We start from the raw sequence: 27,903 nt of genomic DNA on the forward strand, positions 1-27,903 counted from the left end.
AAAATTTGACGACACTTAGTACATTTGGTAAGAGATGTTGGATTCGATGCACTTGCTTAAAATATTGCTCTAAAAAGTGATCAAAATCGTGAATCCAAAACGAATAATTATTATTTTTCGATTCTATGCGTAGAAGCAGAAACAATACAAAAAAATTGCGACTCATTTATTTCATAAATTGCGAAAAATAGCGATTTCAATGTAAGTGGCGACAAGTGGGGCACTGGCGAGAACTGGTGATTCCACCCTATTTTTTTTAAAGGCCTTGCTATGATTTTCTTTTGAATAAACTTACGATTTAATTTAATAAATAAAAATTAAAAGATTTATTTACAACAATTTCACACATAGTGTTACACAATAATAAATAAATAAATTATTGATGATCAACTTTAAGTATAATACCATAATTTAAGGTAAAATAAAGCGTTTTGAGAACTAGAACAGGGATCACCAGAGATTTTTTTCTGTAGAATTCAATAATATTATATATAGTTCGGTGTATTCAAAAAGTCAATTAAGTCGTTTGCTTGTGGTTTTGCATTCTTTATAAAACAGATAAACATACATACAGTAAAAAATGCATACCTTGTTTCTTCATTTTTATTTCTTCACAATCAATATATACATGTTTGTTTAAATTAATATTACGCTAATGTTGTTGAGTAATTGCTGCTAGCCTGTGATATTGTGTTCAGTTAAGAAAATAAATTTCTTGTCTCCGGCTTTGAAGGATTACTATTAGGAAAATTTCCTTGTTTTAGTGTATTTTTTAATTTTTTTGCACCGTTAATGCAATTTTTGTAAATACATAAAAAAAATATGAGTAAATCTCTTCATTTGACACAAATTCTATTTGAAAATATTTATTATAAAATTAAAAAGACTACATAAAATAGAAATAGATGCTTTGTTTGTCGGTTCATGGTAACATAGATATGGAACTCTTTCTAAAAAAGAAGTTTTGTTAAACGGGCAAATGGACTTTGTTAAAAATCCTACTAACAGAATATTGGTTCTCAATGTGACAAAACTTTTTCTTATAATTTATATAGAAATATATTCTTTTCACAAATTTTTCTTGGTTTTAAGAATGTATCAAAAGTCAAGCACAATCGGTACTTATCGTTCGAGCTATATCTATATTTATAAAAATAGAAAACAGTAATACATTGAGCGATGTATTTTGGTTCAAATGTGTCTGCCAAAGTCTTGCTTGAATATAAAAATTGATTTAAAAGTGAATTCCACTAAAAAATAAGTTTTAACAAGAACAATTCAATCATGTTGAAACAAAGTTCAATTTATCACTTGTGGATCTCCATATTGTCATCAATACCAGAGATTTGTAATGATTATGATCTCAGATGAAGAACACTCTATAGTCGTTTTACTTATGCGTACAACTTTAATTTATCACACTGGGATAAATAATAACTGGCATAAACAATCCGTCCAGTTCGGGCCGTAGAAATCTTGCATCAGGGCATCGCCACAAAGAGTTCGCTCACTCACAGCGAGGATACACCTTCCAACAAGACGTTGGTACAAAGAGTGCGTTGACCTCCGGCGAAGACGAATCTTTATTGGGAAAAATCTTTTATTCCTCTCTTCTATTCCCTCCGTTCCTTCCTTCCTTCAGGTCCCACGTTCGGGGCAAGGACTATGTCCCACACTCCCCTGTGTTCTCCGGTGAGAACACTCCCACGGAGGTTGAGATGGGAATTTGGGAGAGGTGGATGTGGCAGAGGTTACTCCGGAAAGCTCAGCACTGGGCTTGGTGTTCTTGGGGGCTCCCGGTGGCTTCAGTGGCTTCAATGCTTGGTGGTGATGATGGTGTTGCTGCTGGGGATTGGGCTGGTGGAGATGGGCGAGGTGATTGATGTTGCCTCCTCGGCGGTCAGTGGTGAAAGAGCCCGATTGGCGCTCTTTTTCTTATCAGCTGCTACTGATTTTTCTACCTCCTCTCCTCGTCGCTAGCGCCCTCGTCGCCTCAGCAGGGCAACACACTCCACAGTTTTAAATTTAAATATGTTGCGCTCGCAACACACACCCCGGGGTCACCAAAAAAAAAAGAGAAAAAAAAGATTTCGAACCCCCCAGGGGGCAATAAGCCACAATCTCAAAAAAAAACAAAATATAACAAATCTCATTAATAACAATAACAATTAATAAGTAGTAGAGCAAAACAAAATGAGTAGTATTAGAGAGTAACAATTTCGAGAGAAAAAAATAAAATTTAGAATTAATAGTTATAAGTCAAAAATGTTAAGGATTTCGCATCGATAGGCCGACCTAATTATTAGCGCCAGCGAAATAACTTAACTATAAGTTTAAAGTGTGTGTAAATACTTTCAAAAGAATAAGATTATTATTACTAAGGACCACCCCATTTCGATCACCAAGGCGGATCATTAATATACATGATCTAATAGGGAATTACTCTACACGAATGGTCACGATTTTATCCCCCCAAATCTCCCGCCTCAGCACCATTATAATCCGATCAGGATTTCAGCTATTCCGCTGAAGAGCATTCCGCGTAAAAATGTAGAAGCGGGAAGGAGAGTCTCAGCCGAATTACAATGTTGGGGAAAGAGAAATCCTGAAGGGCAAAGAGAAAACCCCTTTTTCCACCGACACTGCCCTATTGCCTCGAATATTGAACATGATAAAATTTTACTCGAGAAACTACATCCCGATCAGAAAAATGTGGCTGCCTCTAACTGCAGAGAAATGGGAAACAAATCGCGACCAAATTCAGTGCATCCCAATCGAAAAAAAAGTAAAATAAAATAGATAATCGAATTAAGGTGTCCGAAATTATATGTGACGTCAAAACTGACGAAGGAGAAAAATAATTAAAGTATTGGCCAATAAAAATTGATTGGTTTTGTCGTCTTGACGAAATACCGAATCAAAATACTAGTGACAGCAAGAAGTGCTACTCACTTTAAATTCCCAAGGGACACTGCTAGCAATGTGTCTTAAAAGGGGATAACAGTTTGATGATTGAAATAGCCGAACATAGTTCGCTTCAGCATAAGGCTGGGCTATATCTGTATCAATCATCTCGATCAAAATGAACACCTAAAGGCGAACGACCATAATTTTAATTTAGGTCTATCCATAATGAACGATGGCCTACTTATGAATTTCTCCGTTCACAAGAAATAGAAATTAAATAAAATTAATAATATGGTCTCTCTACGTTACCCGCTCATACACCCGTACAAAAATCAAGTTACGTTAGATACAAAAGAAAGTTCCAGTGACGATGCCGATATTGTTGCCAAAAAAATAATCCGTCCTGCTGGCAAAAATCCCTTAACCTGGCTTGATGTCCTTACGGTGGAATACTGCCTTGCGATGAGTGTTCAGGTCTTCCAACTCGTAAGTTTGTCCGTGAACGGACAACACCTTGCTCTTCACCCATGGACAAAATTTCGCCTGAATCTTTTTATTGGCATCAGACAACACAAAGGATCGCCTGTAGACCACGTCACCCACGGAAAATCTACCCGGCTTCTTACGTAAATCGTATCGCTTTTTAGACGACTCATGGCATTTCTTCGACCTATCCATGGCCTTCTGTCTGGCCAATTTTAACTCCTTTATCCTCTCTTCGATCGATGGAATCGTATTAGCATCGGAATGCGTATACTCATCCCCATGTGAAATCATATTTTGCCCAAAATTTAAGTAATACGGAGAAAATTGTGTAGTGTCGTGTACCGAGGATCGCATAGCCATCCCTATTTCGGCTAAATATTTTGGCCAATTTGTGTGTTTAGACCCTATATACGACCTGATAGCAGTAACAATAGTCCTATTTGCTCTCTCAGTAGGATTGGCTTGTGGGGTATACCCTGAGGTAAACCATTGGGCAACACCGAGATTTCTCAAAAAGGACTGAAGTTGAGCGGATTTGAAACTACTACCATTATCGGTCAGAAGGACACGAGGGACTCCGAACTGTGGGAAGACATTTTGAGACAAAATTTTGATAACAGAGTTTGCAGTAGAATTTCTAAGAGGATATAAAAGGACATACTTGGTCAGCTTGTCGATCAAGACCAAGATAAAGCGATGGCCCATAGTACTAGGTACTAAAGGTCCGATAAAATCGGCTGATAGATGTTCCCAGGGACGTGATGCAACTACATGATTACCCATCGGAGGTGTTAAATCATAATTCGGGGCCTTAGATTTCTTACAAGTTTCGCATTTACGGATATAATTGCGCACGTCTGTGCGAAGGCAAGGCCAATAAAAATATTCCGTAATTCTGCGGAAAGTTTTAAAGAACCCGAAATGTGCCGAAGTGGGATCATCATGGTATTTCTGCAAAATGGCCTGACGTTCACCCTTAGGGACACAGCATCTCCACCTAAAACTATAAGTTCCTAAAGGAGTTTTATAGCGGATATACTTGTAAAGCCGGCCGTCTTCTAATTTATACTCCGGAAGGCTGCTCGGGGATTTCGAGACTTGGTCATATAGGGACGCATACCATTTATCTTCCCGGGTCGAAATGGTATTAACGTTCCGTGAAAGGAAATCAGCTATCACGTTACTTTTACCGGGACGGTGGACTATGTCAAAGTCAAATTGCTGAAATTCCAACAACCATCTTCCTATACGACCACGGGCTTGCTTCTGGGATAAGATCCACTGGAGTGCAGAATGATCTGTCTCCAAAGTGAACTTGGTATGAAGCAAGAATTGCGAAAACCTTCGAAGACAAAATAGACAAGCCAAGGCTTCTTTTTCCGTAGTAGAGTACTTCTGCTCAGCCGCCGTGAACTTTCGCGAAATATAGCAAATAACTCCTTCCTCATTACCTACTCCCTGAACAAGGACTCCCCCCGCCCCAACATCACTAGCGTCAGCACGCACTATGAAGGGTTGAGAATAGTCGGGAAGTTTTAAAATAGGGGCAGATACAAGGAGCTGCTTCAATTCCGAAAAGCCACGGTCGGCCTCCGGAGACCATTCAATCCTTAAAGGATTACCTTTTAAAAGGTCGGTTAAAGGAGCCGAAATACTCGCAAAATTTGGGATGAAACGCCTGAACCATCCTGCCATACCGAGAAACTGACGTAATGCCTTGGGTGTTTTAGGGACAGGAATATTGCAGATGGCTTGGACTTTACCATCGTTTGTACTTAGACCCTGAGTGCTTAAAGTGTACCCCAGATAGTCTAACTCTGACATACAGAATTTAGACTTCTCCAGGTTGATGGAAAGATTGGCTTTTTTCAAACGACCAGCGACCTCATTTAAAATTTTCAAATGGGATTCAAAATCTTGAGTGAGAACAATGATATCGTCCAGAAAACAAAAGACATTGGGCTCTAAGTCGCATCCAATAACTATATCCATCAGTCTCGCCATCGTCATAGGACTATTTACTAAGCCAAAAGGCATTCTTCTGTAGCAGTACATCTTTCGTCCTGGGATAGCGAAACTAGTTTTGATCTGAGATTCTTCATCGAGCGGAATTTGCAAGAATGCGTCACTCAGATCAATGGATGATAGATATTTGGAGCTTTCTATACGATTAATAATGCTTTCAAGATTTGGAATAGCATAAGCATCTCTTATTGTTACTTTATTTAAACCTCGAGCATCAATGCAAATTCTAATTTTGCCCGATTTCTTCATTTGAATATTAGGAGGTGAGTTCCATGGAGAAAAAGAAACCTCCCGAAGTACCCCCATCCTAACCAGTCTCTGAATTTCAATATCCACTGCGGGAAGAAGATGATATGGGACAGGATAAGATGGTTTCCTTACGGGAGGGTTGTCACCAGTATCTATCGTGTGCTTTAAAATATCCGTGCAACCGAAAAAGTCCTCAGTAGTGATTAAAAAGTTTTTGATGGATTTTTCTAACTCCAGTCGTTCTGACTGGGAGAGCAGAATTTGATTATCCTGGGAATCAGGGACTGTTGAAAGTGCATTCAACAAAACTGGTTGTATGCCAAAGGCATGCCAAAAATCCATCCCCAAAGTAAAGGGTATGGAAATTTCAGGGACTAATAGGGTGGGAATCAATTCTGTTCTACCATTGAAAGTTATCATTAAATCGACTACTTTGGTGGATAAATAAGTTGAACCATCGGCTACACGCACAACGATATTCGAAGTTCTTGGGACTAATTTTAGAATTTTTACTAAGTTCATGCAACCACATCCTAATATACTCTGAGACGCTCCACTGTCCAATAAAGCCATAGCCTCCTCAATGTCAAAAATTTTAACTTTAATATAGGGACGATTTTCCCCGTTAGGGTATATAATAAAGGATTCTACCTCTGAGGGAGGGACAGAATCATCAGAAATTAAGGACTCATTGTCTGACTCAAATTGTATTAAATCTCCCACTGTATTTGAATTTACATTAATGGTATCAACAAAAGAAATGAGATCTTGGTCATTGGAATCATCCATAGAGAGGTTTTTTGGAGATTCCGCGACCTCAGACTCTCTGTCTACTACTGGGTCGCATTGGGTTCCCCCTGTTGAGGGTTACAAACTGGACAAAGTCCATAAATAGTGCCGATCTTACCACACTTGAAACAAAGGTATTTGGGTCTTGTTGGGCAACTTCTAACATTATGGGAATTGCTCTTACAATGTATACAAGAATTTTTTCTGGATTGTGAATTGGGGTTGGAATTGGAATTGAGATTGGAATTAGGATTGGAATTAGAAGATTGAGAAGTACCCTCAGCACCATTGGATGAGTTACTCCCCCCACCCTGTCTCTGAATTGAGGAAGAATTGGTGTTTCGCCCCCCATTCCGCCCATTATCACGTGAAGAGGAATTTCTCCCCCCACCCCTTCCAGATTGCCTGGAATTGCCCCAGGATGAGGAATTGTTCCCCCCACTTCGCCCCCTTTGATCAGAAGTCCTGGCCAGGGACTCTGAATTATTTGTGGATGATTCCTGAAAACTCCCTATCTCATTAAATCGCACATTTCTGGGACGATCGAGAAAAGCATAGGAGCGGTTCCTCTCAATAAGTTTTAATTTTTGGGATAGCTCCGCTAATGTTGGGATTTCATATAGAAGAAGAGCATTAGACAGAGAGTAATGGAGATTTCTACGGATGAGACGAACTTTCTCAACTTCCGAAATTTCTTCATCCAGCTCCTCGAAGAGAGCTAACATGGATGCATGAAAGACTTCTGCATTCTCCCCCACCCCCTTCTTTCGATCCTCAATTTTCTTCCTAATAGCGAAATCGCTCTCAAGATTGCAAAAAGCACTTAGAAATTTCTCGCGGAACTCCTCCCACGTACAACTTAAAAGATATTCCGAAAAGGAATCATACCACGTTTCAGCCCCATCGGAAAGTAAGAGTCTTATAGACCAAACCACCTCCTGCAGAGAAACGCCCTGGATCATGGCCATTCTCTCAACATCCCGCAAGAAGATTTTGGCCTTTTTCCCCTTGCGGTCACCAGAGAACCTAATTCCCCAGTCCTTTAACTGCAGGGGTTTTAATCTACGTGGAGCTGGTGTAGGAAACGGGTAGTGGCGTGACAAATTTTGGGGTTGAGAATCCCTAAATTCCCCAGAATGGACAGAACTGGATCTGCTGGAGGATCGAGATCTTCTACCAGCACATGAGAGTCTCAATTGCTCCATCGAATCCTGAATATTTTTCAGGATATTCTCAAGACCTTTTATTTGAGCATTCTGAACATTAAATTGCTCAACCGTAACAAATTGGGATTGGGGCCTATCTTGAGGCTGAGACACCGTGGATCCAATATTTGGGATGTCGAAAGTATCCCTACGGTCTTGCGAAAGGTTCAGATGTGGGTGCTTAAGAAATTCTGGGACAAAGGACTCACTGGAGGCAGAAAGTTTAGATGTGGGCTTCTCAAATGGTACCTTCTTCTTCTCCTGGACATAACAGTCCGAAAATAGGGACTTTTTTGGGCTTTTAAGACGTTTAGTCTTTTGGACAGGTGAAGCAGGACGAGGAATAGCACCCCCCACTTTTCCCGAGGCAGCATAATTCTTCAACTGTTCCCTGAACTGTTGCCTAAAATTTGCAAGTTCAGCAAGAGCAGGACCATAAAGGGCATTTTTGGGATCTCGAGGGTCTGATGTGAATTTTAATTTATTTTCGATGTGCTGAAACATTGTGAAAATCTCAGCTTGCTTCGAAAAAAGGACCTCGATATTCCCTACTTGCTCTCTAAATTTTTTAATAACTTGTAAGGTGTCATCCCTAATTTTTTTAGCATCGCCTTCAACGGGAAATAAAGGGTTTCCGCCAGCAATAGCAACCTTTAGAAGATCGCGGGCTTCTTCTAATGAAGCTGGCCATTTAATTCCCCTGGCCTGTAATTCCCAATCCAGTTGTTCTTCTGAGAGAAATTTTGGATTGAAATCCTCCATTTCTAACAGAGAACTCCCCAAAAGAGGGTAAAAATAGCCGAAAAAAGAAAAAAAAAATCTCCCAAAAAGGGAAAAAAAGAAAGAAAAATATCCTAATACACTCCTATTCCAGAGAAAATGGATGAAAAATCCAGAAAACTACACCCAATGGAGATATAAATCACGAAAGAAAAAAAAATCTCCAACGGAAAATCACAAAGAATATTATACGGAATAAATTACACGATGACAAGTAACAAATTAACATTCTCTTCCACGCGCCAAATTTTTTATTACCCCACCGTTAGGTCAATCGCATTCACTCCTAATGAGTTGCAAAAATCACCAAAAATGCACTGATAAGAGGTCAATGAACTCTGGGGAACCGGAAAATTAACCATGGGATAAACTTGAAAATCTACTCACGATTTCCTTTTGCGTCGGGCGCCAAAATATTGGGAAAAATCTTTTATTCCTCTCTTCTATTCCCTCCGTTCCTTCCTTCCTTCAGGTCCCACGTTCGGGGCAAGGACTATGTCCCACACTCCCCTGTGTTCTCCGGTGAGAACACTCCCACGGAGGTTGAGATGGGAATTTGGGAGAGGTGGATGTGGCAGAGGTTACTCCGGAAAGCTCAGCACTGGGCTTGGTGTTCTTGGGGGCTCCCGGTGGCTTCAGTGGCTTCAATGCTTGGTGGTGATGATGGTGTTGCTGCTGGGGATTGGGCTGGTGGAGATGGGCGAGGTGATTGATGTTGCCTCCTCGGCGGTCAGTGGTGAAAGAGCCCGATTGGCGCTCTTTTTCTTATCAGCTGCTACTGATTTTTCTACCTCCTCTCCTCGTCGCTAGCGCCCTCGTCGCCTCAGCAGGGCAACACACTCCACAGTTTTAAATTTAAATATGTTGCGCTCGCAACATCTTACAACAAAGAATCTGCTCCCCACAGCGAAGATACATCTTCCAACAAGGTGTCGGCACAAAGAGTCAGCTCATTTCCGGCGAAAAGGAATCTTCCTAAAAGGCATCGACACAACAGTCTGCTCACCCACAGCGAGGATACATCTTCCAACAAGGCGTCGGCACTGAGTACGCTCATATCCGGCTAGTACAAATCTTTTAACAAGGAATCAATGAAATGTGCATACTCACCTCTGTCTATAAAATCTGTGATGGTAAGTTTATCATGCGATAAACTCACAGGAATGAGATCGCCATATTTAACTGTTTCAAGAAACTCTAATAAAAACGATTATATCAATTTGAATAGACAGTGGCAGAGCTGTTAGGATTTATCTTAGAATTTTGGGAGGGTTTACCTAGGAATTCCGGTGAAGAGAGCGCCTATGACGCTCTACAGTCACTGGGGGACAAAATTCTAATAATTAGAGCGCCTTCTTAAAAGCAGCTCTTTCTTAAAAGAACTTGGGAGGATTCCTGCATGAGAAGACTTAGTGAAAAGACAAAGTTTTTGCCTTACTTACTTGTCCTTTCCACTACTGCATCACTCTTGTGAGCTTCTATGCATAAGCCGTAGCTAGATTCCATGGAAAAGACGCGACTGATTTATTTTCCCACAAATCAATTATTTATATTACAATACTTTCTTAATTCTAAAGAGGTGGGAGAAAGTACAAATTTTGATGCACGCCTACTGCAACTTGGGGGAAATGTGACAAAATATAATGAGCAAGCAAATTTCTTCCCCTACTTTGCAAGTACATTGTACGTTCTTCCACAATTGCCCTATATTCTTCCAAATATAAACAATGAGAAGTTAGTATGATTTATCAACTTTTAGAAAGAAATAATAAAAAGAAAAGGATTAAATATATTATAAAAAATTATTCATGTTCCCAGTCGTGAACATCTTGGGCCGGCGGCGCCCTGGATGATGCTTCTTGGAATCTATTGTGTAGCAATCGCCTGAACCTCTCAGATAACGTTACCTCCTCTGGTTCAGGTTGGTCTTCGTTCGGTAGCTCTCTACGACAGTATCGTAACCACATTCTCCTCGTTGTCCATGCCACCAACAGGATGATAGGTACGATGATGGAGACCGGTATGGTGAAACTTGGTCCGATAACCCAATTGTGGTGTGTGTTAACAATCACCTCTGGAATATGAGCAGTTGTAATTGGATCAAATGACTTCAGGGGTTGTGGATTTTGAATCTTTATTTTCGCAGCGGTACGATCTGCTTCAAGCAGAGTAAAATCCATTCGTTTCACAAAGCTAGATGAAACCTTAGTTGTAGATTCAATGCTTGCACGTAGACTCATAGTGCCTGATTCAATAGCACATCCACCCAAAATTTTTATGATGCCAACATTCTCGATGACATGTTCATCTCTTATCCCTTGGCATATTAAAACAATGATTTACCGGAATATCGACTTCTCATTTATTGAAAACTCAAGAATAAATGGTGATGATTTACTTTTAATTTTAAACATTCAAGTATAAGAAATGAAATTTAATTTAAAATCTGAAGATTAATTAATTACTCAAGAAGAGAAATCTTGTTAAACCGATACTCTCATTTTATGGAAGGATAAGAAGGGATATTTTACATACGAAGTGATAAAAGTATGGAGTGCAGATTTTGTCCGATGTCTCTGACTATTTCCATCTGGGTGAATCCGTGGAAGAACTGAAGATTTCCCTTCTCCCTGCCAGCCAATCGAATCCCCGAAGTTGATGTCCACCAGTCGCTCGGTGACTCCCCCGACGATTCCCCCTTAGGGGCAGCTAGCCTCCCACGACGGCGACGATAAGAATACCGGTGGGGCCCTTGGTGCGATTTCTCCATCCATTGACTCCAAGTCATCTTGGGAAGCCAATATTTAGCTTTACGTACGGTCTGGATTCCTAATTCGTAGGATGGCTCCTCCGATAGTCCTAAATGGCTGGGATTTCCTCCAGGAAAGTCCATTGTCTCGACGATAGGCATTCCTCCACATGGAGGAGAACTTTTAACACTCCACCACTCACTCTCACTGCTTCCTCCTCGGAGATCTGATCCAAACTCTCCGGTTGGGAAAAAGAGGACGGGAGGAAGGTGGATTGACACCACACATTCACAGAAATGGCATTCATTCCGATTTTCGCCGTAATTTAAATAATCTTTATAGCAACGAATTTGATTTAAAAAAGTGCACGTTATATCTCCTCTTACTTGATAAAAAAAGAAAAATGAAAAAAAGAAAAAAAATCTTTAACGTGGGCGCCATCAAGTTTTTAAAAAACTTGAAAAATAGAACCGAAGAAATTCCGACTTGAAGACTTGAAGGAAAATCTAAAGACCGTGAAATTTTGCTAGGCAAGTACCGAGATATATCCATGGGTATCACTTGGGCAACCGACCAACAAGCGAACGTTTGGGTAATAAGGCATCGGCCGCTATCCCTACCTCCCAAACCTTACCATTTAACACCAAACGGATTCTACCCGCAATTCCGAATACTGTCAACATAATCCGAAAAGAAAAGAGAAACGAAAATGGGTTCCGAATTCTGGGTTAAGGAAAAGCAATAAGTCCGGAGTAAGATCGATAAGAACTGATAATTGGAAATCACTCATTTCTTCACTGTGGAGCATGAATTCCAACCCCTCATCCCAAGAATACTCACAATTCCGGAAGGAATTTTTCAGGATAAAGGAAGGTGGGAACAGGAAGAACAAAGGTCTGTTACGGCATAGCCTAGACGAAATGAACTTTCGTACTTAACTTTCCTTTCTCTCCGCGCACTCCGTCATCCCTGAGTGAGGCTCAGAGACCAGTGAAGCTCCAATTTCCGGCGAAATGAATAAAGTAAATTAAAGAAAGTCATGGGGTTTTTAACTAATGAGCCGAACTCAGAGTATGTATAAGATGTAGTGCCGGAATAACATTTCATAGATCCTGAACCGGCTACCGGTCCCGTTGGCGTTCATGGTCATAGGGACCCGCTTACAAAATTTGAAAGAAAGAGATAATTATTTAGAAAATTGAAAGTTTGTATATTAGATAAATTGAAAAGAGAACCAAGTGCAAAATAGAACTAGCTACCAGTTCACCTAGCGTTTCGGCCTTAGGAGCCCGCTATGCAAAGTTTTTGAGAAGTCGAAATAGCTGTTTATTAGAGACTTGGTTACTCAGACATTTCCAATTGGAAAAACTAAAACAACTGAACCAGCTACCAGTTCCGAGAGCGTTCTGACCTTATTGATCCGCTTTAATAAGGAAAATGAATAAAAGCAAAGGCCGGTATCTGCGAAACTAAGTTAGGTTGAGATAAAAACTTGAACTGGCTACCAGTTCATGAGGGGCGCTGGTGATGAGGTCATAAGGACCCGATCCCTACAGTGAAAGTTACGAAGAAACAGAAGTTTGGACTGGCTACCACTTCCGAAAACATTTAGGTTTTGGGGTCATAAGTGCCCGTTTCCAGTATTTAAAGTTTAAGAAAAAGAGTAAGAAAAACTGTAAACTGGCTACCAGTTCCCTGAGCGTATTAGTCATACGGACTCGCTGTGAAGGATACCGACTTTATTTACAGTGAAAATAACTGAAATATTTTAGTAGTAATTCCGCACATGATGAAATACTCTAAGCTAAGAACCCCAATCGGATAGGAATAAAATTTTATCAACAGGAAGAAAATATCAGAATCTAATAAAAGGAAAATTCAGCCGAAAATTAAGAGAATTAGAAATTACAAAAGGTGTTCCGAGGCACGATTCACAAGGAAAACGAGAAGGGAAAGAGAAGAAATTATGATGTCATAATTTGGGGAAGAAGAGGTCTTAGTGCCTGAACCGCAAGCAACTAAGAAGTGAATCACTAACCGAGTGATTCCCGACAGTTCCGATAGAATTTAAAGAAATCCAATACCGAAACAGGAAGCTGGTGGCGGAAAAATCAACGCTCACACAAGCAACCCTTCCTGACTGGGCGATATCCCAATCCAGGAGAAATCCCCAAAGGAGAGATCATGACCGAAGTTTCCGAGGAAAACCGAATGGATATCCGTGGTGCAATGGATATCCGAAAATAACCGAAAGGAAAGTCAAATGTGAAACCGAAAAGTTGTAGTCCGAGATCCACAATGACAAGTCTCAACTCCCCGAATAAAGCTATGGTATCCTTAAAAGCATACGCTAAATGGCCTATAAGGAAGGCACTTCAAGGAACCATTTCCGCTTAACATAAGTTCTGATAAATCTCGCATTAAACTTTCCCTGTGAAAAGCTCTGAGAACCGATTTTCAATCAATAACCGATTGATCGAAAGAGGAAAAGATCCGAAAAATAAAGAAAAATAACCCAGAAACCCAAAAAAATTGTATATGAAAAATTTCAGTTAGATATCGAAATATTGGAAAAATTGAAGTTTAAATTATATTTGAAAATTGTATAGAAAATTAATTTGAAAAGTAAAATAGGAGAATAACGGCATTTAATAGGGCAAAAGATCACATTATATTTTACTATCGATCGAAGAAAAAAAACCTCTTTGTAACAAAATGAGTAAAATAAAAAGTTAAATAAGAGGAAAAAATTCAACCGACTAATATTGTACAAAAAGTCCATGATTTTGCACAAAAATTAAATTTTATCCAATATAAAGTGATCAAATAAAACGGATTAACTGTAGAAGATTATCAAAAATCCCTGATTCTGCCGAAGACAATACATAATTGCCCTGACCGGCGATATTATTTGCATCGCACAAAAGTTTTATTGCACTATTTGTGCAGAAATGATAAATTTCTGGTCGATCGATAGGATGATGAAATTTTCGTAGCCACGTGGCAATGATGAACCACGAGGTAAAAAGATTTTCATTCCCCTAATCCCATCTAAAACTGATTTTTTTTTCCTTCTTTCTTCCTTCAAATCAAATCTGTGCAACGCATGTCTGAAATATTTATGCCACTTATGAAACATAAAACATAAACGGGAAAAATTAAGGAAATTGAACCGAATTTACCCAAGTGCGAATTTCTTTCAACAGTTTTAAATTTAAAATTTAATTTCTGGGTAAAATTCGAGTCAATTCGGTGGAAAAATGAGAGTTTATTGAATATTTCTACTTTGGCTGCCCGAAAAAAGTTTGAAATTTTCCGTAGAGAACCATCTCTCCACGAAAAAAAAGAAAAACAGAAAAAAAGAAAAGATCTTTTGCTTGACAATGAAAAAAGAAAATTAGAAGCAAAAGATATGATGAGCTAGAGACTCTGAAAATTTCAATCAGATTATTGAAAAATTGAAACTTCAATTTGGGTCGTGGTAAAAGAACCACGAATTGGGCGCCATTTAAAACAATGATTTACCGGAATATCGACTTCTCATTTATTGAAAACTCAAGAATAAATGGTGATGATTTACTTTTAATTTTAAACATTCAAGTATAAGAAATGAAATTTAATTTAAAATCTGAAGATTAATTAATTACTCAAGAAGAGAAATCTTGTTAAACCGATACTCTCATTTTATGGAAGGATAAGAAGGGATATTTTACATACGAAGTGATAAGAGTATGGAGTGCAGATTTTGTCCGATGTCTCTGACTATTTCCATCTGGGTGAATCCGTGGAAGAACTGAAGATTTCCTTTCTCCCCGTCAGCCGATCGAATCCCTGAAGTAGATGTCCACCAGTCGCTCGGTGACTCCCCCGACGATTCTCCCTTAGGGGCAGCAAGCCTCCCGCGACGGCGACGATAAGAATACCGATGGGGCCCTTGGTGCGATTTCTCCATCCATTGACTCCAAGTCATCTTGGGAAGCCAATATTTAGCTTTACGTACGGTCTGGATTCCTAATTCGTAGGATGGCTCCTCCGATAGTCCTAAATGGCTGGGATTTCCTCCAGGAAAGTCCATTGTCTCGACGATAGGCATTCCTCCACATGGAGGAGAACTTTTAACACTCCACCACTGACTCTCACTGCTTCCTCCTCGGAGATCTGATCCAAACTCTCCGGTTGGGAAAAAGAGGACGGGAGGAAGGTGGATTGACACCACACATTCACAGAAATGGCATTCATTCCGATTTTCGCCGTAATTTAAATAATCTTTATAGCAACGAATTTGATTTAAAAAAGTGCACGTTATAATATTATAGCAATGGAATCTGGTTGACTACTGATAAAGAGCCAAACATTGTTCATAGTCAATTTTTTCCACAATATGCCTTTCAGCGCGATCAAAGTAGCTTTGCAGGATTTCTTGGGATATCTGTTGTAGATCTGATCAATGACACAAGTAGGTCGCTCCTTCAGATCATGTACTGCATGAGGGGCGCATACGTATCCCGACTGCAAATCATGAGTGCAACCTTCATGACGAAATTCAAAGAACGTCTGGCTGTTAAAATCAACAGCAATTGTCTCTGACTCTAGATCAGGTGTAAGAAAACTCCCATTAATGAGACGCATTGGAACAGGTGTTATGTGGAGCACCTTATACCTCTGTTTCTCCAGAATGTAAAGCTTCCCAAAGATTTGTATAGAATCTGCATTGATTGTGAAGTCAACCTTGGACCCTACTATCTCAACCACTTGATAATCGGACCCTATTCCATCTAAAGTCCTCCTGATAGTTTCATTTAAAGTTTTGCGTGAGGCAAAATCTAAGATGTTGCCCCTTCCAGTTCTTGCTCTCATCAATCTCTCATAAAACTCATCTAATTCTTCAAGATAATCACTCGCGGACGTATACATTGCCAAAACTTCCAGTCTTACCCTATTATGATCCATAACCACATTCCAAGATCGTAGTTCCTCTGTGAGTTGAATCACCTGGTTCATCTTCTGCGTATATTGTGACATCTTGGCATTGATTTGTTCTATCGCGTGATCAACCTTGGCGCTTAATAGCATATTATGCTGATTGATGGAGTCCATCTGTACCCGTTGACTTTGTTGAAGTTCCTCTATATCCCTGTAAACTTCATCATTCACTCTGAAGACATAGGTTAAAGCCTGGCCTAATAGTCCTCTTCGTTTTCTAACTGCGGAAGTGTATATATTTTCAATTTTTTCAATGACTGAACCCATCTTGTGTCGAAGATGTTCGATATAGTATTTACATCTCACATCATGAGTGAGTTCTTCAGCTTCCCGACACGCATTTGATGTATTTTTAAGCGTGTCCTCTATTGTCAGTCTGTCCTTTGAAAATTGGTCGTAACGATAATCCGTTTCAATTCTCAATATTCCTCTCTTGAGCCTTGCTACACCTAGTTCCTCAACATAAAGACCTGGTTGTGGTTCAACAATAGTGTAATTATGAGTTCGAACTGCAGAGTGACTGTGAGTTTGAGTAGCTCCAAGAGTGAAAAGCGCTAACAGCATGAAAAGAAGTGTGCTTTTCCAGGAACTATTTCTAAATCTTGGTCTGTTGTTTTGACGATTTGCCCAAGCGAAATTACTCGTACTAGGGGTTTGTCTAAAATCAGAGTCTGTCCGATCAGGCTTCTGATCAATCGGAAGCTTCGCTATCTTAGTGATTGGACGTCTTTTTTCCCCATCCTTAGTCTTCAAATCCACCACTCTGTTAACACCATCAGATCCTGGATGGATTCTAATGACTCTTGCCAATGGTCATCGTTGAGGAGGTATGTTTCCGTCCGTGATAAGAACTAAGTCTCCTATCTCCACAGGCTCTTTCAGTCTCTGCCATTTGTAGCGCTGCTGCAAATGCTGTAAATAGTCACGAGACCATCTTTTCCATAAGGACTGATTCAGCCTCGTAACTTTTTTCCAACGTCTAAGTGGTTCTTCCTCTTCCACTTCGTCTTCGGGCGGGGCCAAGATTTGCCTTCCGATGAGGAAGTGTCTCGGCGACAAGGCAGAAAGATTGTTCGGATCGTTAGACAGCGGAGAAATTGGCCTTGAGTTTAAGGCCGCTTCTACGCGTGTTAGGACTGTCGTGAATTCCTCATACGAAAGAGTTGTATCCCTCAACACTATCTTCAAGTGTTTCTTAGCTGACTTTACTGCAGCTTCCCATAATCCACCAAAATGAGAAGCTGCTGGTGGGATTAGATGCCATTGTATCCCTTCCTCAGCTGCATATCTTGATGCATTTTCGGTTGCATCTTTTGTCGCCTTTTTCAATTCCTTTTCTAGTACGTTCTTCGCACCAACCAAGTTTGTACCATTATCACTATATATGTTGGCTGGTTTTCCTCTGCGTGATATAAATCTTTTGAACGCAGCTAGAAAAGCTTCTTTTGTAAGATCACTGACGAGTTCCATATGTACGGCTTTCGTGCTGAAACAGACAAATATAGCGATATAGCTTTTGGTCTTCGCAACTCCCCTTACTTTTGACGCCCTCGTGAAGAAAGGTCCAGCGAAATCAACTCCGCACGAAGTAAAGGGAGGAGATGAAGTCACTCTCGAATGCGGAAGATTTCCCATCAGCTGATCCGGAGTGTGTCTTTTATGTCTGAAACAAATTAGACATTTGTCTATTATACTCTTAACAGTATTTCTCGAATTAGGAATCCAATATTTGTTCCTTAGATAATTCAACGTCAGTGAAATTCCTCCATGTAATGTAGAATGATGGGTTTCACGTATAATTAAATTAGCCAAATGAGATTTCTGGGGTTTCAAAACTGGATGTTTTGCCCCATATGGGAGTTCTGAATTTTCGAGTCTTCCTCCCACTCTAAGAAGTCCATCCTCATCAAGAAATGGACTCAACGAGAGTATCTTACTTTTGGAGAGAATAGGAAGTTTCTTTTGAAGTCGATAAACTTCTGGTCCGAAATATTTTGCTTGGAGTGACTTGACCAGAAACAGTTCCGCCTCTCTCAACTCTTTAGTTGTCAAAGGACCTCTTGTTTGCTCTTTTTTCTTTAACAAGTTAATAAATCTGAAGTAATATGCTGCGATACGAATTGTCTTCGATAAGGAATCATATTTATCCAGAAGCTCATTCTCTGGTATATCTAATTCTGGTATTTTTTCTTCAGCAGCCATGTGGTCGAAAAAATCATCTCTGTCTATCAACGACAACGGAATTGAAGTAGATGTGGCAGCCATACATGCTTCTTCTACCATTCTCAGATGCTCATGCTCCTTATCTGGCCAATAATCCTCAGGATCCTTTAGCCATGTTGGTCCTCTCCACCATAGTTTGGTGGTACGTAATTTTGAAGGACAAATTCCTCGCGACAGAAGATCTGCTGGATTTTCTTCTGTGGAAACATATTGCCAAATCTTTTTATCCGTATATTTATGAATTTTTTCGATCCGTTGGGCTACATAATCACCCCATTCAGATGCATCTCTTCGAAGCCATTCCAGGACTATTTTAGAATCAATCCAAGCATGACAGTTTACATCCGCGATATCGAGTGTTTTCAAAGTCATATCAAGGAGCTCAGCTAGCAAAACTGCTCCACAGAGCTCAAGTCGAGGCATTGTGTATGGTTTGTCCAATGGAACAACCCGTGTTTTAGCAGCAAGTGGTAGTATCATCACGAGACTATCCTTTTCAACACGTGCATACACCACTGCGCCGTACGCCTTCTCCGAAGCGTCCGAAAAACCATGCAACTGTACATTTGCTCCTGGTGAATAGTTTATCGGTTAACGGTTAACGGTTTATCTTCAACATGATCCATCCTGTCCATCTGACAGTGACCTGATGGTAATGGCTGCCACGTCTCCAGGAAATTCTTCTCAAACTTCTGCAGTGGATATCTCCCCTATTGACGTTCCCAACAATCTGAGTCTGGGCCCGGTTTCTAATCTTCTCACTAGGACTTACCCTGCAGACAATATGCCTTCTGCTGTGGGTTCTTCGACAGAATTGAATTTATTTTGTGGGTCGTCCCTCTCTGATTCCTTAAATTCCACTTTTTCAATTGATAATTTCTTAAGAGTCAATTTTAACGATGTTTCTTTAATATCTCAAATTCAGCCTGATGATATAGTTAATGCAGATATAAATTCTTTGTCTATGAGCCAGAATCAGCTCACTACTGATTCTCGCTTCTCTTCCATTCTTGCTTACATAAATGCCCGTAGTATCAGGCGCCATATTGATGAAGTGCGTGCTCTTTTGCATAACTCCTCGATCTCGGTGCTGTGTGTCTCTGAGACCTGGCTGAATTCCTCTGATTCCATGGAGTCGGTTGGTGCTCGGGACTTTCAATTTTTTAGATGTGATGGGTCTGGCCCGGGGAGGGGTGGTGGTGTCGGAATTTATGTCCGTAGCTGCCTTAAATCTTCTATTATCTGCTCTGGTGTGTTTGGTAAGCTCGAGTATATAGGAGTATGTGTGAGATCATCTGGTGTGACCATCACTATGTTCTCATGCTACAACCCTCCTCCTGTGTCGAGTGTTGCTGACTTTGAGAATCTTTTGGATCTCGTCATCAATTATAATAATTTCGTCATTATGGGTGACTTCAATGTCAACCTTAATAAGAAGACTTCTCTATCAAAAAGAGCTCTTGATCTCTTATCTGCACGCTCTCTCTTTCACGTTCCTTTTAATCCGACTAGATTCGGCTCATTATTAGATTTGTTAATTGTGCCTTCTTGTGACTCGCAGAGGATACTAAAGTATAATCAGGTACCTCTTCCGGGAATCTCGGATCATGATCTGATCTTTGCTTCATACAATTTACGTCTCCCTAAACCTGTCAACAAGTATAAAACAGTGGCCGATATTCGCAATTGTAATGGCCTGTATGCCCGAGCCTCAGCTTCGCAGGTTTTCTGGGGAGATATCTCTTTTGAAGCCACTTCCACAGGAAAGGTTGATTGTTTTACAGATCTGATAAATGATTTATTTGAGAAAGTTGTGCCAAAGAAGCGCTCACTGATCCCTGCCTTGTCCACCCCTTGGATTAACGATACCGTTGTGTCGTTGATTAAACGTAGGGACGTTGCGTACAGAAAGTGGAAGCGTACTGGTTGTACTGTCGACGAGGGTGCTTTTAAGCGACTGCGAAACAAGGTACGCAATTTAATCAAGTCTCGCAAAAAGAGTCACTTCAATCGCTGCCTAAACACGAAGCTGCCCTTAAGAACGCTTTGGAGCAATATAAAAAAACTCGGCTTGCGTCCATCAGTCTCGCCAAGCGACAATCTTTCCATTACTGCCAGTGATTTGTGCCTTTTCTTTTCTACATCTTCCTCTGTAAACGTGACTTGTCCTTCCCTTCCCCCTCGCGCCCTGGGAGGGTTTTAGCTTCACCTGCGTCTCTCAAGCAGACGTAGTGTACGCTATCTACCGTGTTAAGTCGAATGCCATGGGGTGTGATGGCGTTTCCCTTGATTTCATAAAAATTCTTCTCCCGGTTTTAAATCCAGTGCTCACTGATATCTTCAATCACATCCTTATAACTTCAAGCTATCCAGACTCTTGGAAGCGGGCACTAGTGGTTCCAATTCCTAAAATTTCCAATCCCAAATCTCCTTCGGATTTTAGGCCTATTAGCCTACTTCCTGTCCTCTCAAAAGCTTTTGAATTTATTCTACACGAACAAATTTCGCAACATCTGACCGCAAATGAACTCCTCTGTGCCTTTCAGTCGGGTTTCCGTAAAGGTCACAGTACTACTTCTGCCCTTCTCAAGGTAAACCATGACATCTCTTCAGCTATCGATCGTGGTCGTTTTGCGATTCTAGTTCTTCTAGATTTCACTAAGGCCTTTGATAGCCTTCCTCACGACCTTCTTTGCTACAAGCTGTGTAGTCTCTTCAAATTTTCTTCGTCTGCAATTGCCCTCATTCGATCATACTTCTCTGGTAGATCACATGTCATCAAATTTGGTGATGAAACTTCACCACCTGCATTCTTAAGTAAGGGCATTGCTCAGGGTTCAATTCTTGGCCCTCTGATGTTCTCTCTCTTTATAAATGATTTACCTTCAGTCTTGCTAAATTGCCTATTTCATCTTTATGCAGATGACCTTCAAATCTATGTGGATGCTGATCCTACTAATCCACAGGGTGCCTTCGATCTTATGAACTCTAATCTTTCCAAAATTGAGCACTGGGCGTTGCTGAATGGTTTGCTTCTAAACCCTAAAAAGTCCCAAGCTATCATCATTTATAAGAAAACCCCTTCATTTGATTTCTTTCCTCTACTCCTACACGGAGATATTATTCCCATCGTAGATCAGGTTAAAAACCTTGGAATAATCTTCAATTCTACGCTATCTTGGTCAGACCATGCTACTTCAATTTGCCGAAAGGTCAACTACTCCTTGTATACCCTTAGGCGCTTCCGGGACATCACACCTTATGACACTCGCTTGCTCCTCGCGCGAGCGCTTCTTCTTCCTTTCTTTACTTACGGAGCAGAGCTCTTCTTTGCGGCGGATAGTGACACCATTCGTCGTTTAACTGTCTCTTTCAATAATTGTGTCAGGTATATCTGTGGCTTAAATCGCCGGGACCACATCACTCCCCATAGAAATGTATTTATCGGCTGTGACCTTATTTCTCATTTGAACTCAAGAGCCGTGCTCTTTTTGTTTCATTTGCTGATTTTTGGGTGTCCTGAGTACCTGTCGGGTCTTCTGGTGAGGGGGGGTTCGGCCAGGGTTCGGGGACTCATAGTGCCTAAGGTCAGGAGTGATTGTCTGTACCGGTCACTCTTTGTAAAGGGTGTTGTGCTCTACAACGCAATTCCCAGTGACATACGTAGGTCCGCGGATGGAATTCGGCGGTTTTTTTCGAATACAGGCTGAGTGAATCTTAAAGAGGCATCTTTTCATCTTATCTTTTTTTCTCTTCTTTATTCCACCTTTGTTTTTTTCTCTTTAACTCTGTGTTCTTTTGTTATTTAATTTTAATTTTCTTTCTCTTTATCACAATTGTAAGAGGGACGAACCCTATTTTGTGATTAAATAAATATACTACTACTATACTACTAGTTCATGTATCTCGGAATTCTTATTTTCTCCACCTCTGGAAGGTTACGTAGAAATTCTTTCCAATCATCCACGATGCCTTTTGAAACAGGTTTGTTCCAGTCTACTTGATCCTTACATGCTCTCTGCATGATTAATCTAGCTCTTATAGTTACTGGAGCTAGCCAACCAATAGGATCATAGATAGAAGCCAGATCGGATAGTATAATTCTCTTGTCCATCTGACCAGAGCGAGGAGTTGGTTTTATTTTGTAAGAAAATTGGTCGGTGTTAGGATCCCAACCAACACCAAGAGCTGTTAATGTCTCATTTTCAGTCAGTTGCAGATACTTAGCTTCAATTTGTTCTTCAGAGAGGTTTGCTAGCAACTCAGGTTTGTTACTAGTCCATTTTCTCAAATTCATGCCTCCCTTTTGTAGCAAATTGATCAATTCATTCTGAATTTGAAGAGCACCCTCCACTGTGTCTGCCCCTGTCATTACGTCATCGACGTAAAAATCTTTTATGGCGGCGACAGCAGCAGAGAATTGCGCTCCTTCGTCTTCAGCCAACTGCATCAGAACCTTCACCGACAAGTACGTGGCCGGTGCAGTTCCATACGTCACCGTATTTAACCTGTATTCACGAATTGGTTGCTTAGGGCTGTCTCTCCACAGAATTCTTAAGTAATCTCTGTGTCCTTCTGCTACGATTATCTGCCTGAACATCTTCTCGATGTCAGCAGTGTATACATACTTGTATTTACACCAACGTATGATAATCTGATTTAAATTTTGTTGCAGCTTTGGACCAGCATGCAACACTGAATTCAAGCTTTTTCCTGTTGATGTCTTACAAGACGCATCAAAGACAACACGCGTCTTGGTCGTGGAACTTTCTTTCTTAAAAACCGCGTGATGTAGCAAATAATATTTTCCACCATCAGGAGGTGCAAGCGACATATGCCCCAAAGAAATATACTCATGAATAAATTCAGAGTAATCCTTTCTTAGTTGCTCGTTTGTGGCGAATTTCTTTTCCATATTAATAAAGCGAGCCATTGCTTGCTTTTTTGAATCTCCTAGTTCCGAAGGATTACCTTTAAATGGCAATTGGACTACATATCGTCCATCTTCGGTTCTTGAATGTGTTTCTGCAAACTCCTTTTCAACACGATGTAGCACCCTATGTGGCTCTGTGTGTTGATCCATTTCCCAGAAAAGCTGTAATTTTCGATCAATTTCAGCCATCGAAATCATGCTAATTATTTTACTTTCTGGAAGTTTCTTTTGACTATGAGATCCTGTTAAGATCCATCCAAACTCTGTGTTTACAATTGAACGTTATCACTTTTAAATTTGAAGCTTATTGAGCAATTCATGATAGTATTTCATGTAGGCTTGCATGCCTGCAAAAGTGGCCAGTGAAAAAGTTTTAGCAATGGTGGTTGTTTACCGTTGGAGTTAGTTCCGGAAAGGGTCTTTGTGATAAAAATCCATGAGGAAGCACGTTTCTAGGGCAGTGGCAAGAAAAAATTAAAATTTGTGAGTGTAGTCTTGAAGGAGGAGTGTTTAAATATAGCATTAGTGGAAGAAAAAAAGCAGCAGTTTCAAATCGTTGATCCGTTCTCCCGGATTGAGGAATTATTCCAATTATTTCGCATATTTTCCAGGTAATTCAGAGATCAGGGAATCTATTCCATAAGAACAGGGAATTGGCTAACAGGAGAAATTGTCATTTACTTTAGGTAATTGAGAGACTTGGTGATATTCCCCTTGTGTGCAGGAGCCAGAGCTAATTGAAGGAAATTATTGTTTACTTTAGGTGAGCCAAAATTCTCAACACTTGGTCCTTCTTCGTATAGAAGGCAGATTGATCTTCGGGACCAGCACCATGCCAAACAAAGGATACAGCAAACGCAACTACAAGGGACAGCTCACGATTGTGAAGAATGTCATCGAGAAATACCATATAACTCCTGGGAAGTTGAATGAACAGGGAGCTGAGGTCGAGCTGCTGGCCACCAGAGACACTCTTGAGCGCATTGAAAAGAAATTTCAAGCTTTACAGTCTGAGATAATCAATGAAGCCCCACCGGAGACTAAGACGAAAGAACAGGATGAATTATCAGCCTTTCTAGATGAATGCCTTGAGGTTGAAATGACCATCAGTACACTTTTGGCAAAATTAACCTCAAAATCTTCAGAGTCTACAGGCTTGAATATCAGTGGGGAACTTGGTGAATCAGGCAATGCCAGCATTGCTTCTCTTGTTTCATTGATGACTCAACAGATGAAGGAGCAAAGGCAGCAAAGAATTAGTGAGGAGGTAAAGCTCAAAGAAATTTTATCTGCGCAAAGGGAGGAGTTTCAAAGAATGTTGGAGATATCCAGAAGTGACTCAATTACCAACAGAGAAGAAGATGGTGCCAGACACAATTCCACAGCAGAGCGTAGAGCCAAATTGGAGCCCATAAAGCTCCCCATGTTCAGTGGATCCTACGCTGATTGGCACTCATTTAAAAATCTCTTCATATCCAGTGTGGGAAATGACAGGACCTTGTCCAAATCACAAAAAATGCACTACTTACTCACGTCTACCAGCGGAGATGCGTATGGGCTTTTCAAAAACCTTGAGATAACGGACTCAAATTTCGACATCGCTTGGGAAAGACTGGTAAAGCGCTATGAGGACAAGATGATGATCATCACTTCACATTTTGAGAGATTCTTGAAGCAACCACAGATCACCAAACCTGATGCAGTAGCTCTGAGACAGCTTCAGGCATCAACAACGCAGTGCTTGGAGGCAATTGATGCTTTAAATGTCAACGAAAGGGATCCTTGGTTAATCCACCTGACCTTGAAGCACCTTGACTCCCAGACACAAGAAGCTTGGAGTGAAAAGCAGCCAGATGGTGTTCCGACGTGGAAAGATTTCGATGACTTCCTCAACAAGAGATGCCGTCAGCTCGAGTCGTGCCCACCTACCGTGCCTAATCAACAACAACAATCGCGCAGTAAGTCAAATAAGGCGTTCACTTGTGTTGTAAGCAATAAAAAAGAAAATTGTCAGTATTGCAAAAAGAATCCTCATAGGCTTTATAAGTGTAGGAAGTTTTTGGGTTTGCCTCACAAAGATAGGGTAGAAGTTGTTAAGAGCCTTAAGCTTTGCTTAAATTGTTTGATAGATTCTCATTCAATTGATTCATGTAACTATCAGGCGTGCAAAGAATGCTCGCAAAAACATAATCACCTTTTGCATATTGCTTTTTCAAATGAAAAATCAAGGTCTCAGTCAGTTGCCATTACCACTCAGCAAGAGAGTACCACAAATCCCTTACCTCTTGTATTGCCAAGAAATTCCTCTTCCACCGGTACTTCCCTAAGTATTTCTGGAGCTGATGGGGGAGTGAAGACTAAGGTTTTGTTTGCAACTGCGATCGTTTCTCTCTTGGGTCCTGACAATATTTCACTGAAGTGCCGAGTAGTACTCGATCCCGCCTCCCAAATTAATATTATAACGTCACGCATGTGCCAACGTTTAAGTTTGAAGCCAAGACGAAGTAATCTTGTGGTAGATGGGGTTGGATCCATATCTCAGGCCAGTCAGCATGAAGTTGAAATAAAAATGCGATACCAGAGGGGTCTCGAGTTCATAACTGAGTCACTTGATTGTATTGTCATGCCCAAAGTTGTGGGAGATCAGCCTAACTGGGAGGTGGACTTATCACAAATTCCCTTACCCCCAAATCTTAAATTGGCCGATCCCTCTTGGCATGTCAGTCAAAAAATTGATCTCCTCATTGGCGGTGCCCATGTTTGGCAATATTTCTTGAATGAACGCCAGGAATTGGGTGAGGGAATGCCCATTCTTCAGTCAAGCGTGTTCGGATGGTTGGTTGTAGGACCATGTCCCGAAGAGAGGGGGCCCACCGGAGCTTGTTACATAACCACTCTCGCCAGCATTGACCGGACAATTAAACGATTTTGGGAGATTGAGGAGATCCCTAAGGAGACAATTATTGAATCTGAACATCGCGAAGTTGAGGAGCAGTTTCGTTTGACTACTCATAAAAATTCAGAGGGTCGATATGTTGTTCAAATTCCCCTGAAACCAAATATTGAAGATCTCGCTGATAATAAATTGATTGCCACTCGTCAGTTAAACTATCTCTTGTCCAGATTGCCAAGGCATCCAAGACTCTTTGCAGAATATGATACCATATTTAAAGAGTACTTGTCACAAGGCATCATTGAAAGGGTTCCGCTGACTGAGTTGTCAAATCCTTCCTATTACCTTCCTCATCACGCTGTGGTCAAGGAGAATGCAGTTTCTACAAAAACTCGAATTGTATTCAATGCAAGTTCTAGGACAAAGACTGGATTAAGTTTCAATGACTGCATTAAAGCTTGCCCTGTAGTGCAACCTACTCTGATTTCCATTCTGTGGAGATTCCGCCTGAATGAGATAACACTTACATGTGATATAAAACAGATGTACCTCCAGGTTGCATTACATTCTCCTCATAAAGACTACCACCGATTTTTGTGGAGGGAAGGCAGTGAGGTAATTTATTATCGGTTCACGAGGGTGTGCTTCGGAGTGGCTGCATCCCCATTTTTGGCCACCCGGGTGTTGAATAAGATAGCTGAAGATGAGAGTCAAACGTACCCCCTTGCCGCGTCAGTTTTGCGTCACAACTTTTATGTTGATGACTGCTTGGTTTCAGTGTCAACGGTTCAGGAGGCTTTAACAGTCAAAGAACAACTGACTGGCATCTTGAGAACTGCTGGAATGGAATTATCCAAATTCAGAAGCAACCGTCCACAAATTCTTGCGAACAATGATCACAATGCAGATGATTCTGACCTTATACTGGATGAAGAGTCAAAAACGCTGGGTATCATTTGGAATCCACGGGAAGATGAATTCAGGTTCCGAGTAGCAGAAGATTTACAGTCCACTCCTGTCACTAAGAGAAACATACTCTCAAAGATAGCTCGGATTTTTGACCCATGTGGTCTGATTGCCCCAGTAGTGACGTCAGCCAAAGTGATTATGCAAGTTTTGTGGAGAAAAGGGCTTGAATGGGATGATGAGGTTCCGGAATGTCTGGATAGACAATGGAAAGCTTTCGTGGGAGATTTGAAAAATGTTGACGACTTATGCATTCCTAGATGGATTTGTGCGGTAGAAAATCCAGTGAAGAAGGAGCTTCACGCGTTTTCCGATGCAAGCAATCTCGCATATGGAGCAGCAGTGTACTTGATATATGAAGACAGTAACCATAGGCGTTGTTCTGGTTTAGTGAGTGCAAAATCGAGGTTGAATCCCATTAGTTCAAAGGATGATCATGCACAATCACTTACCATTCCAAAAGCTGAACTCAGTGGTGCTGAGTTAGCCGTACAACTGATGTCTGCCGTAGGTGAGTCGTTGGGCATACAGGAGAGATATTACTGGACAGATGCCAAAGTTGTTCTCTACCAGATTCACTCCAAAGCTCATCGAGACGTTTTTGTTCGAAATCGTGTCATGAAAATTCGCTCATTTTCCACACCTTCACAATGGAGGCATGTGCCAACGAAGCAAAATCCAGCTGATGTGCTTTCCAGGGGGTGGATTATGTAA

General features: G+C 40.7%; 3 protein-coding genes across 3 annotated transcripts; 1 reads left to right on the plus strand and 2 right to left on the minus strand.

Moving 5' to 3' along the window:
* Positions 1-16,987: 16,987 nt before the first annotated feature.
* LOC129809378 (uncharacterized) lies at positions 16,988-17,809 on the minus strand. The gene has a single exon (XM_055859188.1). It carries the CDS (start codon positions 17,807-17,809, stop codon positions 16,988-16,990), a length of 822 nt encoding a protein of 273 aa, XP_055715163.1.
* Positions 17,810-22,289: 4,480 nt separating this feature from the next.
* LOC129809379 (uncharacterized) lies at positions 22,290-23,480 on the minus strand. The gene has a single exon (XM_055859189.1). It carries the CDS (start codon positions 23,478-23,480, stop codon positions 22,290-22,292), a length of 1,191 nt encoding a protein of 396 aa, XP_055715164.1.
* Positions 23,481-23,869: 389 nt separating this feature from the next.
* Positions 23,870-27,903, plus strand: LOC129809380 (uncharacterized). Its single transcript, XM_055859190.1, has 2 exons — positions 23,870-24,016; positions 24,094-27,903. The coding sequence occupies exon 2, from the start codon at positions 24,163-24,165 to the stop codon at positions 27,901-27,903; it is 3,741 nt and encodes a 1,246-aa protein (XP_055715165.1). The 5' UTR covers positions 23,870-24,016; positions 24,094-24,162.

Source organism: Phlebotomus papatasi, unplaced genomic scaffold, assembly GCF_024763615.1.
Source record: "Phlebotomus papatasi isolate M1 unplaced genomic scaffold, Ppap_2.1 HiC_scaffold_78, whole genome shotgun sequence".
Lineage (NCBI taxonomy): Eukaryota > Metazoa > Arthropoda > Insecta > Diptera > Psychodidae > Phlebotomus > Phlebotomus papatasi.